Here is a 13,209-nt window from a genome sequence, read left to right as displayed (position 1 = left end):
TAGCTTAAACACAAATAAAAGTTGCATTTATTTTACAAAATTATTTTAGCACACAAAAAGTTACTATCAAATGTATAGAAAATTTGACAGCTCTCTTACTCGTAGCTTTACAACAAATGGCTCCTTATTCTTCCTCAAAAAAATAAAGATACTTTGGTTGGGCAAAAACAAGGTATGATGCTAAAAAAAAAAAAAAAATGTTAAATAATGTCCACTGATGTTATTTCTTAGCATAAGTGATTTTCATGGCATGGGATGGAGTGATCTTGAACCCCTGGAGAGCATCACGAGCAGCTCCGGCCTGTCCCTCGTTTTCAAACTCCACAAATGCAATGTCATGTCTTCCAGGCACTAAGCGTACTTCTTTGAAACCAGGGAACCTTTTGAAGAAAACAAAAAACAAACAAACAGACAAACAAAAACAAAAACAATCAGTAAAAGAATATTCACTATGCCTGACAGGAAGTCTCCCAGCTAGGTGCTAAAATTTATTATAACAGCTCACTAAAACAACAATCAACCAACAGGAACAGAAATACTGCAGTAGCTTCTCACTTCTCAAATGAGAACTATGTGAAGGAAGTTGCTGAAAGTCAAATAATCAAAAGCTTCTCACACTGCAGCTGTCATGTCTGCAGTATGAAGCTGCAGGGTCATTTCTCTATTGGGGGTGAATATTTGCAAAGAATTATTGAGCAAACAAAACTCACCGGATAGTAATTCCATTTGAGAATCCTCTCCCCATGAAACCTGAAATTTGGGAGGGGTGATTTCCTCTCTAACACTTCCAGCTTTGGAGGCAACAAACCTTCATTCCATTTGCTTTCTAGGCAGTTTTGACAGGGACCAAGCAAGGGAGACTTCCCTGAAATCCAAGGATTTGAGAAGCTTTCTGCCTAAAGCAGAAAACTGTAGTATCACTGCTGTAGTAGATTATAGCCCTATTTAGGTGCTTATCGCTTTAGTAGTTATCCTTGAATTTCGTAAACTTTCCAAATTCAGTTTCAACCCCAAGATGAATTTGAACACCTGGAACAAATTCATGCAGCTGTTAATATTTTTAAAATGTCAGAAAGTTTCAGGGGCAGGGAAAAAGAGTTACTGAATAGAAAAAGTGTCTGATCGTAGATAATTTAAACTAGTGTATGACAGAATTAGGGACATATCTTCTGCCTACTCTTAGCTGAGCCAGAATTATGCTTTTTTTTAAAAAAGCAAACAAATTCCCCTAAATGCATAGCTTTTAAGCCTTCAAAGAAAAAGTAACCTAATTAATAGAAATGCATTAGCCTCAGTTTGCAGAGACAGCCTAAAAGTACCCCAAGATGCATTTTACCCATTTTTTTCCATGAGTGAAACCTCAAAATGCCATGATGATGGATTAAAATGTGACATGCAGTATCCACTGCTCATGTTTAAACTGTTTAAAAAGCAACAGTAATATATGAAAGTTTGACTAATATCCAAAGCTGCGTATTTCAGGGGCCAAAGTATTAACCAGGATATGAAATGCATATTATAAGAAAAGGAAGCCTTTTACGTGGATGGGACACTACAAGCAGCAGCTCGGTTTTCAAAGCTTGTGAAAATAAAGCTGTAGGTCACACCATATTTCACATCCCTTGCCCTAAGAACTGTATCTAAAGTAAAAAAAAAAGCCAAAAAAAATTAAGATCATTAAACAGTTTAATTGGATCTCTGCAAAGTAATTAGTCAGAGTTCTAAAATTTCCTGCAATTTTGAAATCTTTCATCTACAGGCAGTGCTGTAAATTATGACCAACTTAAGAGGCCCCTTATGATAAAAATGATCTATTGTATGTATATTTTTGTCATATTAGAACAAAAATATCCATATTTAGAGAGTTGTTGTCCCATATCTCCTTTACTTACCAACTGATTATTATAAAACTTGATATTAAGTCAGGGTTTATTTCTTATTTAGATGCCACCCATATTGTGAAGCCCTAAACTGTAGTTTAAGTAGCTTAAGCCTAAATCCAGCACTATCTCCAAGTCATCAACTTCAATTCATCACCAGGTAACTGAATGCGTCATCTAATGGCTATAAACAACGTATATGAAATTAACTATTTCACAATGGCACGCAGCCAAGCCACAAACCCATCAAAGTTAACTTTAGTTTTAACAGCATGGCCAAGCACTGACCAGACCTATCCCCAGCTACTGCCTAATGTACTGAGAAAAAACTGCATTTATAGATGCAATGTGAAGGGAAAGTTTTTTCTATACATGACTTACTGATTAAACAGCATGGATAGCATCATCTCATTTGTCTCCTCAGGCAAGTTATTAAGGAAGAGTATATAGTTTGGCGGATTATCAGGCACCTAGAAAAAAACAAAAAAGTGAGAGCATACAGAAGTGAAGTAGATGGCTGCTACTGATCTCCAACTTGCAACATCTGTTAGAATTAAAGAGCTAACGAACTATTACTGTTCTTCAAAATACCTCCAGTTACTTCTTGGTTGAACTACACAGCTCATTTAGTATGTATTTTTAATTGGTTGGTTTGCTTTGCTATTAGTACATCGTTAAAATATACAGTCATTTCCGGGAACATGACTATTTCCAAGCCATTCATTCTAAGTATGTAGATAGTCCAAATTCAAAACAAATATCTAAACACAAAGTTGACTGTCAGTAGCCCAGTACTCTAGACCAGTGGTTCTCAACTGTTTTTGTACCAGGGCCCATTTGTAAATATTGGCCAGTCCCAATCCAATGCCCCTCACCCAGCATCCCCAACCCAGTGCCGCAGTATTGGGGGCATGGAGGCTCCCAAGCAGACCATCGCAGGAAAAAGCCAGTTTCCCACGTTTTTCTCCTTTAACGGACAATCCATTTAAAAGTTTGTTTGCGACCCTTTCATATATACTTGCGACCTGCTTCTGGGTCATGACCTATGGGTTGAAAAATGCTGGTCTAGACTAGCAGGGGGGCAACCTTTTTGCCAGGCATGCCACAAATTAGCCCCATAACTCCAAGTGGCACTTTGATCCCTTTCCCCTCCCCAACCTCTGGCTCTTTCTGCTCCTTACTCAGTGCACCCTGCCCAGTCTCCTCTGCTTTCCACTTCCTGCCCTGTACTTCTTGCCTGATCTCCTGCCGTTTTCTGCTCCCTGCCTTACCTGCTGCTGTGTAGTCTGCCCCCTCTGTCATCTGACACATGCCATACAGGCTTATGTATGCCACTTATACCATAGTTTGGCAACACTTGCTTTACACTAAATTGTTGTCATGTCAAAAAAATAACTTTAGACTAAGTAATTGGGGGGAAGGGGGGAAAAAGAGTGCTCAACATTATGTTCAGACAAAGCAAATAGTTTAACTTTTTCTTGGCCATGTTGCATATGATATATAAAAATAATCCTCAATAGCAGATGGCAATTCTCAAAACCTAAGTCCAATTCTCAATTTCTACATCTGACAGAAGAACTTACTTGTAATGACAGAGACTTTTTCGCCTCTCTAGATTCTCAGCCTGACAGACCTACTCACCTTCTAATCATGAGTTATAACTATTTGGACTAAACTGTTTAGGGCTATTCTCAAGGTCACTTAGCAGCTGAGAATAATGAAGATAATATAACCCCAGAACATAAAACTCAGAAAGTGTACAAAACATGCAATCTGTTGGGTCAATTGCAACAAAGTTTGTTTCCTCTACCATCTGCTATTCACCAAATTTTAAGCCACTTATATTGTATTACAGTTAAAACTAAAACATACAACTCCAGTAATAAGCCTATTACTTGATTCCAAGACAAGTTTCCCCCAACTCACCCCCTTCCTCAATTTAATATGGGGGGAGCCCCTTATCTTGCAATAGAGTACAAGGCAGCAGGCCACGAGCCCCAGCCCCAGGTCATAGCTGCTGTTGTTGCCCAGCCTACCTTACCCACTCTGCACACCCTGCCTCTCCCGGTCACAGCCCTGGTCCCAGCCCCATTCCTTTATTGCCTCCCCGACTAACTGACCTCCACCACCTGCTCTGCTACCACTGTTTTCCCCACTAGGGTTGATGAGAACCAATTTAAGACTGCCCTCCAATAGTTAGATTCTATACATGGAAAATTATCAAGAAATTTTCTACATATAGAATCTAATAATTGAGGGGGAGTTGTCTTGAATTCAAATAAATACCGTAATATTCACAGAATCAGTGAGTCGGAAGGGACCTAGACAGATCATCTAGTCCGACCCCCTGCCGTGGGCAGGAAGGAGCACTGGGGGTGGCAGGGGTCATAAGACCCCAGCCAGGTGCCTATCCAGTCTCCTCTTGAAGATCTACAGGGAAGGTGAGAACACCACCTCTCTCAGAAGCCTATTTCAGGCTCTGGCCACCCTTACTGTGAAGTAGTTCTTCCTAATATATAACCTAAACCTATCCTCCCTCAGCTCGTAGCCGTTCCTGGTGACCCCAAAGGGGGCCCTGGTGAACAGACTTTCCCTGAGTCCCTGCTGGTGGTCCCTGATAAGGTTGTAGGCAGCCACACGATCCCCCCTCAGTCTCCTCTTACAGAGACTGAAGAGATTCAGGTCCTTCAGCCTCTCCTCATAGGGCTGGCCACGGAGGCCCTCAACCATACAAGTGGCCTCCTCTGGACCCTTTCCAGGTTCTCCACGTCCCTCTTGAAGTGCGGTGCCCAGAACTGGACACAGTACTCCAGCTGTGGCCTGACCAGCGCCGCACAGAGGGGGAACAAGACCTCTCTGGACCTGTTAGTGATGCCCCTGTTGATGCAGGACAGGGCGCGGTTGCCTCTGCCTATTGCTTCGGTTGCATTGGCGACTCATATTCATCCTGGAGTCAATCCTGACTCCAAGATCCCTCTCTGCCTGTGTGCTGCTGACAGGGTCAGCCCCTAACTTATAACCATAATGCTGGTTCCCTCTCCCCAGGTGCAGCACCCTGCACTTGTCCTTGTTGAACTGCATCCTGTTCAGATCCACCCACTTGTCCAACCTATCCAGGTCTGCCTGGATGCGGTCCCTGCCTGCTGGTGTATTCACTTTACCCCACAGCTTGGTGTCATCAGCGAACTTGAACTAAAGCATGTTAGTACAGTTTAGCATTAGTATCCCAGAAGAAATGCTACCAAAAGTGGGGAAAACTATGTATAGTACATACAGTCTGAAATATTAGTCAAGTTTTATTTTATTTTGCCTCTTTTCTTTTAAGGCAAAGTTTCAAAAATTACCTGCTGGTTCTGTGATGAAGTCCCTTGGACATTTGTTGAGTTCTGTGTTGTTCCCTACAAAATTAAACATTAATGAAAGAATACTGCTTTACCAAAATTCAAGTTATTCTGCATAGCTTTCAATATGAAAAAAGATACCTGAACATTGGCTCAGTTCTCTTGATATCTGAGATAGCATTACAAAGGCGGGGGGGGGGATGGGACACAACTGTGCCTTGCAAATGTGGTCCAAACATTAGTCATGGTTTGTGGAATACTCGCTGGAAGCTGCTTAGTTAAAAAAGCCAAGCAACCTACCCATAAATAAACTGTATTTTATTAGCTTCCTGGAAAACTGGTGTGCATTTTAAGGATCACAATTTTAAGGCAGCATTAAATGCTTTGTATCCGAGTTACAGACATATTCACATACTCCCACAAAAACTTGCAAATACAGATTTGAATTCTTTAAATAATGCCTCTCTTATTTTAAACCAAGGTAACTACAGCTCTGTCTACCAAGCCTCCCACATATGGAGCAGAAACAGCTTTAGTTTTTCCCAGTGGACTTTGGTACAGAAGTTCTCACACTTGTTAATGTAGACTACATCTTAAAGGAGAGGTCTTGTGCTTCAAACCCATTCCCATTTATCATATTACATCATTGGGACACGTCACCATTCTTACATATGGAAGTATAGTATTGTGAAGGCATTTAGGCATTTTTAAAGCTGACATCAATGATAAGGAAGCAGTGTCTGCAAAAATTCTACGCTTTCTACTTCTATTCATTGCTACTGTCCCTCTCACACAGTTTCTCTCACCTGGAAACAATGGCAACTTGTACTGTACGTTCAAACAACTGTCCCAAAGATGCCAGAGAGTACTCTATAATGATTGGCAGCCTACACACCTTAATCTAAAGACCCGTGTCTTTAAAAAGTCTCTCTAAGCACTGCTTAAATATTTGGGAACTAGGGAAAGAAAGATTACTTGTCTGTTGTCTGCATCAATTATAACAGAGAAAGGATTCCGACTTGCATTGTTGATCTGATATGTTAAAGAAATGAATCCTTTAGAACTTGTCTTGACAGCCTAGTTTCAGACGGAGCAGAATAAAGCTCTTTACATACTGCATTATGTAGAAGGATGATCAGTTCTCTAAGTTTGCTAATTTTAACATTTTCTGCAAAGCAATTCTTGCAACTGAATCTCTTCATAGAGATTCTGGTAAAAAACTAATATTCACATCTGCACTAAAACAAAGCCAGCTACTGATGCTCTCAGCAAGAAACTCCCTTAAAAGTTTTCAATGTTTGGAGTGCCTTGATACTTTGCAAGAGTATTGCCAACAGCTAATATTTATTTCTAAAGAAAGATCAAAAAACCTTTATGGAAATAAAGGCACTCCTAAGCTACTGATACATATACACTATGTGGAAAGGCAGAATGAGCAAACACTGCTGGTGCCTTTCAGTAAACAAACTGAACTTTTATCTTAACACAATTCCCCTAAGAGACTTTTGCTCCTTCAGAAGAAATTGCAGCTAAATTGCTTTGAAGACAAACTGAATAGATAAAATCTTTTGAGAAAAAGTTTAGTAAAATTTTTTGAGAAAAAGTTTAGTATAGTATACTAAAAGGCATTAGTCTTCTACATATTTCCCCTAAAAAAAATATAGGCAGTCAATGCTCAAAAATTCTCCCTCTAAAAATACCACATTAAAAGAGTTTACTCCGTAACAGAAGGTAGCTTTCAAATTAGTTTTGGAGAATTGGAGTTTTGTTGCGTTTCATAAGTCAACTTACCTGAGCAATCTTTTTATTTGCTGCATTGGCTGATTGTTCCAGGGATTTGGCTTTCTTTTTCTCTTTCCTCTTTTCTTTATCAGCAAATGTACCACGCATTTTCGAGATCACATCAGAATCTGTTTTTGCATATTGGATCCGCTGTTTAAACAAGCCAAGAATATTTTATAAGGAACACTGAAACGGGGAATGCTGAAATGCAAGGGTCAGTCGAAGTAATGTCTCCTAATTTTTAATCTCCTAAGTAAGCCACAGACAGGGAAGACATTATCCTTATTGTCTATTTCCCCAAGGAGGCCTCAGTAAACTCCTATGCCAAGACCCTGCAGAAACTCAAACACTGCATTCAAAAGCTCCTCGCAATAGAGACATGTCTGAGGTACTGTTTCTGGAAAACATTTGCCTGCACACCAGCTTTTACATGACAGAAGCAACTTCACTGGTTGGATGGACAGTATGGTCCCATCCTCCATACTGGGCAGAACATGAAAGGCAGATTCTGAAGGTGACATTTTCAAGATGACAGCGAAATGATGGAAGCTGTGCAGGAGTTGCTGAACAAGGACAATAATTTTTATGACACTGTGAAACTTGCCCCAATTCAGCAGTGAGAAAGCCATTGACAGAGAAGTAGACTACGCTGAATAACACCTATGAGTTCAGCAAGGATGTACTTATTTTACATGCAAGTTTAATTACTGAAAAAAAAATATTTGGCTGGGAAGAGGAAGTATTACTATGACTGACCCTCATAATGCTTACAGGAGTTTCTTGCCTAAAAAACCACTCTATCCTGAGTTTAACCCACACCACACTTAGTAATCATCGATTCATTCTGAGTGGGAATGGCAAGTCTTTTATTCCAAATAAGCATATTCTGTTGAAGTGCATAGTTTCAGGACTTAATACCCCACCCCCCACACACCAAACCAGTATGAAGCTAACTGGCATTTGTTACAGTGTAAGCGACAGGGAACAAATTGGTACTGGCACACGCTATGCCAGGGGTAGGCAAAATATGGCCCATGGACCAGATCTGGCCCCCAGGCAGATGCCCACCTACTGATTACATCTGGCCCTGTGCAGCGCTGCACATGGGGCCAAGCCCTGCCTGTACCTGTCTGGGGCAGCTCGCATAGCACTCCTGTGCATGCCTGCTGGCCTGGCCCTAGCCAGCACACACTTCTTCTCAGCAAGGTAGCTCCCACAGCACCTGCACCCCCCAGCTGCTGCTGTGTTCCCCCTGCCTCCAATGGCTCCTCTCCTCCTAGCCCTGCTGCGCCACTCTGGACCAGTGAAAGCTATAGCCAGGTGGCTGCTGCCTCAGCATGTAGGGCAGGCTGCTATCTGCTCACTTGGCGGCAGTGAGCAGTCACCTGCAGACCAAGTGTGTGGAAGGTGGCCAGAAGCTGGAGCAGGAGCCCTGCACACTGGGGCAGGAGTCACCCAGCTGCAGCTCCCAACCTGGAGCAGCACAGCTGGGGCCAGAGGGGCTGCGGGGATGGGGGGAAAAGCTGAGCAACTCCCTGAGCTGCAGCTGCACCAGGATCATCCCCACCAGGAAGCCATCGCATGGCCCAGGCCAAGTCTGGGGCCAGCGGGTGGAAGCATGGTATGGACTGCTCCGAGAAGCAGCAGTGGGCCAGATAGGGGTTGAGGGAGGGCAGACTGCATCTGCACTCCACTCCTCAGGTGATCTCTGCTCCACGTGTTTCCTTCCCCTTTCCCTCCCCCCCCACCAGCTCCCAGGACCTAGCACACAGGTATTCACGCCACCACCCCCCAAACACAAGAGTAAGACTTTATTTTGAACCATTATGCAATCGCCTCTACATATGCTATTTAAAAAGAACACAAAAGTCAGGACAAAAAATATTTTTTGAAATAAAGTTAGAGTAGATGTTTGGTTTTTAGTATATAATTTGTTTGGGGTTTTTTAAATCTATAATTTGTTAAAAGATTTCTTCTGAAAGATTTGACATGTGCAGCTCATCAACAGCTCACAAACTCATTGAGTGGCCCTCCAGTAGAAATAACTGCCCACCCCTGTGCTATTCAGTTAAGCAAATTATGTATTACCCGATGCATAAGTAAGTGAAGTGCATTGTACACTAATCAAGTTGACTTAGGAAGGTAAAAGGGCTTTTTGTTTTTAATTCCTTTGATTAAACAGAATGCTCTAGGGCAGTGGTGTTCAACATTTCAGCCCCGCAGGTTGGCTGAGTGGCGCAGGGCTAGCCCACAGGCTGGATCCCCTATAAGGTCAGGCCCCAGGCCACCCAGATGTGGTCCTATGCACTTGATTCAATGTGAAGGACTGTAAAATCCACCTGGAGGGCTCCCCACAAGTCCAGAAATTTGGCATCTGGGGAGCAGCAATTAATGCTGGCACCTCTCCCCTGCAGCCAAATTTTCAGACCAGCGGGGAGCCCTGGAGGCCAAATAATATGGCTCTGCAAGCTAGAACTGGCCCATGGGTTCCAATTTCCCAACATCCCTGTGGCAGGTGAATACAGAACTACTTTCCTAGTAATTGCTCTGAGGCAGGATTTTTTTTTTTCAGAAGAGTTTTATCAAGCCTTCTGCTTGTTTCCTACTCTTTTCTTTTGTTAGTCTCAGCTCCCTAATGCATTTCTGCTAACTGCTTTTACTCAATTTCCCTGTTGCCTGGTCCTCTTCCTATGCTCCCTGCTAATAGATTCTACACCTCTTAAATGCATATTTTCACTGGAACCTTCAAGTCCCATTAGCAGTTTCTGCCTCTTCTCCCCCAGCAGCTCCTGCTTATACCTAGAGCTTAAGTTTTAGTGAACAGCCCCTATACTCCTTAACCAGCAGCCTCCTGTGAAGATAGCCATGCTCCTTCCTATTTGTATTGAGGCATCAGGATATCTGCATTAGAAACAGAAATCAGCAAAGAAAAACCAGGACCACATAATCCATCTAAGTGTAGTATGCATGACCTACTTTTTTTCCCCTAGACCATAAACTGAAAACTGCTAGAAGAAAAGAAAGCCATATCAGCAACAGCCTATTTAAAAGATAAAATGCAGAAAACTTTTTTGGAGAAAATAAATAGCAAGTTATTTACTCAAAAGTTGTGGAAAGATACAGTATCAGTAAAATGATCAAGGTGCTTTCTGCTCACAAGCAAGAAGTGGCAACCTCCTCATTAAACTCTTAATCCATTCATCTACAGGTACTTTCATTTTTTACTGCTGAAACACTATGAAACTTTGGCTTTAAATAGGCTGAATTTAAAATGCATACAATGAAAGCTAACCTGGGCTTAACACCTGGATGTACAAGGTGCTCAGATGACAGTGCCCAATACCTTAGAGGCCCGACTTTGGAAGAGAACTATTAAAGTACTATTAGGACAGAATCCACAGTGTATTTTGTTAATGGGTAACTTTTTTTTTCTTTTAAATAAAGAGTTGGGACACGAAGCAAATACAGGTTTCCTTCCTAACCTAGGGGGAAAAAAAGAAAAAAAAACCTTAGGTAATGCCAGATGTCTGCAGTGCATCTCTAGCTCCCTGCTATCCTATTAAAAATTTTCTGAATACTCAAGCATTTGTACTGTACTCTTCCCTAGGGCAGGCATAGCAGCAACACACAGAGAAGCAAGAGGCCCTCCACTGAAGTGACAGCAGAAACTTGGAACTATTAAAGCAACAGTCCTCTGAAAGATTTTTACTACTACTGTATTGTTACCAGTAATATTCATTATTCCTGTTACTGAATTTAAAGTTGAGTAAGCTATTTAACTTGTGTATAGTTAAATCTTCATTATGTGGACTCTTCCTAATTAGAAAGCGAGAGGACAATACTGAGAAAGTGCGGCTACAAACCCATTACGTTTCAGCATGAAATATTCGCTAAGGAGCAAATATAGCATCTGAATCCAGTTTGAATTCATTCTTTCCAACTATGTTTCCAGTTAACAGAGAGCACATCAACATGTGCCCCTATGGCACCATTGTTACTGCATTGTCATTTAGTACATCCTTTTGGAAGTACTAAATGATGGCACAGTAATAGTCTGTACTGTGTTGCATGGTTATTTTTAGCCGCTACATTGCTATAGCAACACACTATACCATTGCTATCGCGATGTCACTGTTTTTGCCCAAAAGGATGCCATATCACTGTAGCGTGTTGCTACAGCGATGTAGCATCACATGTAGACATGTGCATGTGCATTAATTCTCCTAATAAAGTAAAACATCAGTTCCACACTGCATCAAGACAGCCTCTTCCTAGTTAAAGGCTGACCAAGTGCTCTGAATTCTCCCTGCTTACTTGAATTGCTCTGAAATTTGGGATGCCTCAAGAGAGTATACAATAGGATCAAATTTCATAGGCTGAGCATTGTTTGAACCAGGAGTTCCTGAGGTACAGCTGCCAAAAGCAGCAACTTTTTTTGGACAGTTAGAGATCAAACCAGAAAAAAAAGTCTCAAATCACTCAACCTTGGCCCCATTTAGAGAAGGATGACTACCACTCCTTTGGGGGAAAAAAACTGAAAACTCCAAACATCTCCATACATACACACAAGTGTGCACACACACACATTCTCCCCACTTCATTAATAATCACAAAACACCTAGCTAACCAGCATTTCAGCCACAAAGCTGTTATTTATCTTTTTTTAAAGAGGAAAAACCAGTATGAAGCTAACTGGCACTAAGCCACAGATCTATGCTATTAGACGGTGATGGAGGGATTAGTTGGCTGACTAAGCTGTGGTTTTGATAGGAGATGATCTGGGAAGGCCAAGCCTGGCTTCTGATATTTTCTGCCTGATCCCCATGTAAGTAATGTGGGGAGGGGGGACACAAGCAGCAATCCTTTGCCTCATTTTACTGCTGCATCTGTGTAGACTGTCAACAGCCTGGCACTGATGGTTTATTATAAAGATTATCAGCAATGACAAGGAAGATGAGAACAGTGTGTAGGTGTGCCAGTAGGTAAGCAAAAGTAAAATGTTATAATGGGAATAATTTTCCCACCCTTGAAGACTGTACAGATTTAGCAGATGTGATACTCCTTCTGAGTAGTGTGCTTCAGTTGTGGAGAAGGCATGTTGCAAGAATATTACTCAAAAGCAAGAAAAATCTACAGTAAGTTTTAAGTTTGAGTGTCAAATGCTAGCATTCTGCTGAACTCACTATTCCAGAAAAGTACAGCCTATTACTGAACAACCTCAATTCTGTGTTAATAATATTTGTCATTAAATTTGAAGATGCCCTTAATTTCTCTGATTCTATGTTTCATACAAAACAAGATTTCTATACCCCAAAACAGATACAGTCCACACATCTGGAGTTGTCCTCATTAATGTTCAAGTGCTTTGGTATTCAGGACCTTATGCACACACCCTCACCCCTTCTCAAAATTCTCAGAGACACCAGACCCAGGCCTCATCACGGCTGCATTACTATTTTATGTCAAACGTTGCATTTTTAACTTTACACCCAATCCCAGAAATGCTAAGTTATCTTATACCTGCCTACCATACTTTTCTTTAAATAAAATTTTACTATTTTTTGTTTAGTTACTATAACGTTTCTGCCTCAATCATTCATGTCTGATGAAGTTAAGAAGTGAAATGGCTACCAGATTAAAAAGTTGCCACAAATATTGGTTCAAGCCACAGATGAGCATGCCTGTTGCATTAGAGCAGGACTGTCCAACTAGTGGCCTACAGCTCACATGCAGCCCCAGAACCACAGGCTCTTGTCTAGCCACCACTCCCCGAGCTCTGCACATGACAGAAGGGCCAGGGTGCCCATGTGGCATGGGGAGGGGGCCAGGCTGCTTGTGTTGCATGCAACAAAGGAAGGAACCAGGCTACCAGCACTGCAGTTAAGTGGCAAATGTGAACAGGAGAAGAGGCAGGAGCTGTGCATGCTGCAGGGCAGAGTCAGGATGCTACGGGGGCAGGGGTGGAAAGAACATCAACATCTTCATCGGTGACTTGGATGAGGGGGTGGAAAGCGCCCTGTTCGGGTTTGCTGATGACACTGAGATGTGGGGGGATGTGGGTGCACTGGAAGGGTGCAATGGGCTGCAGGCTGACCTTGACAGGTTGCGACGGTGGGCGGATGAGAATAGGATGGGGTTTAACACTGATAAGTGCAAGGTGTTGCACATGGGGAGGAAGAACCGGCACCACACTTACAGGTTGGGGA

At 42.0% G+C, this 13,209-nt stretch overlaps 1 protein-coding gene across 3 annotated transcripts in view; it reads right to left on the bottom strand.

Moving 5' to 3' along the window:
• Nucleotides 1–13,209, bottom strand: part of SNRPB2 (small nuclear ribonucleoprotein polypeptide B2) — a 16,710-nt gene continuing 3,501 nt past the window's right edge. For all 3 annotated transcript variants that reach the window (XM_019549140.1, XM_019549138.1, XM_019549139.1), the window contains exons 4-7: nucleotides 7,013–7,153; nucleotides 5,225–5,278; nucleotides 2,262–2,350; nucleotides 1–380 (exon numbers count right to left, since the gene is read on the bottom strand). In XM_019549140.1, coding sequence (XP_019404685.1) covers nucleotides 221–380; nucleotides 2,262–2,350; nucleotides 5,225–5,278; nucleotides 7,013–7,153 — 444 coding nt within the window. In that variant the 3' untranslated portion in view covers nucleotides 1–220. The remainder of the gene's footprint in view (nucleotides 381–2,261; nucleotides 2,351–5,224; nucleotides 5,279–7,012; nucleotides 7,154–13,209) is intronic.

The sequence above is a fragment of the Crocodylus porosus genome, unplaced genomic scaffold (assembly GCF_001723895.1).
Source record: "Crocodylus porosus isolate Cpor-Errol unplaced genomic scaffold, CroPor_comp1, whole genome shotgun sequence".
NCBI lineage: Eukaryota > Metazoa > Chordata > Crocodylia > Crocodylidae > Crocodylus > Crocodylus porosus.
This window is presented reverse-complemented; position numbering and strand designations above follow the sequence as displayed.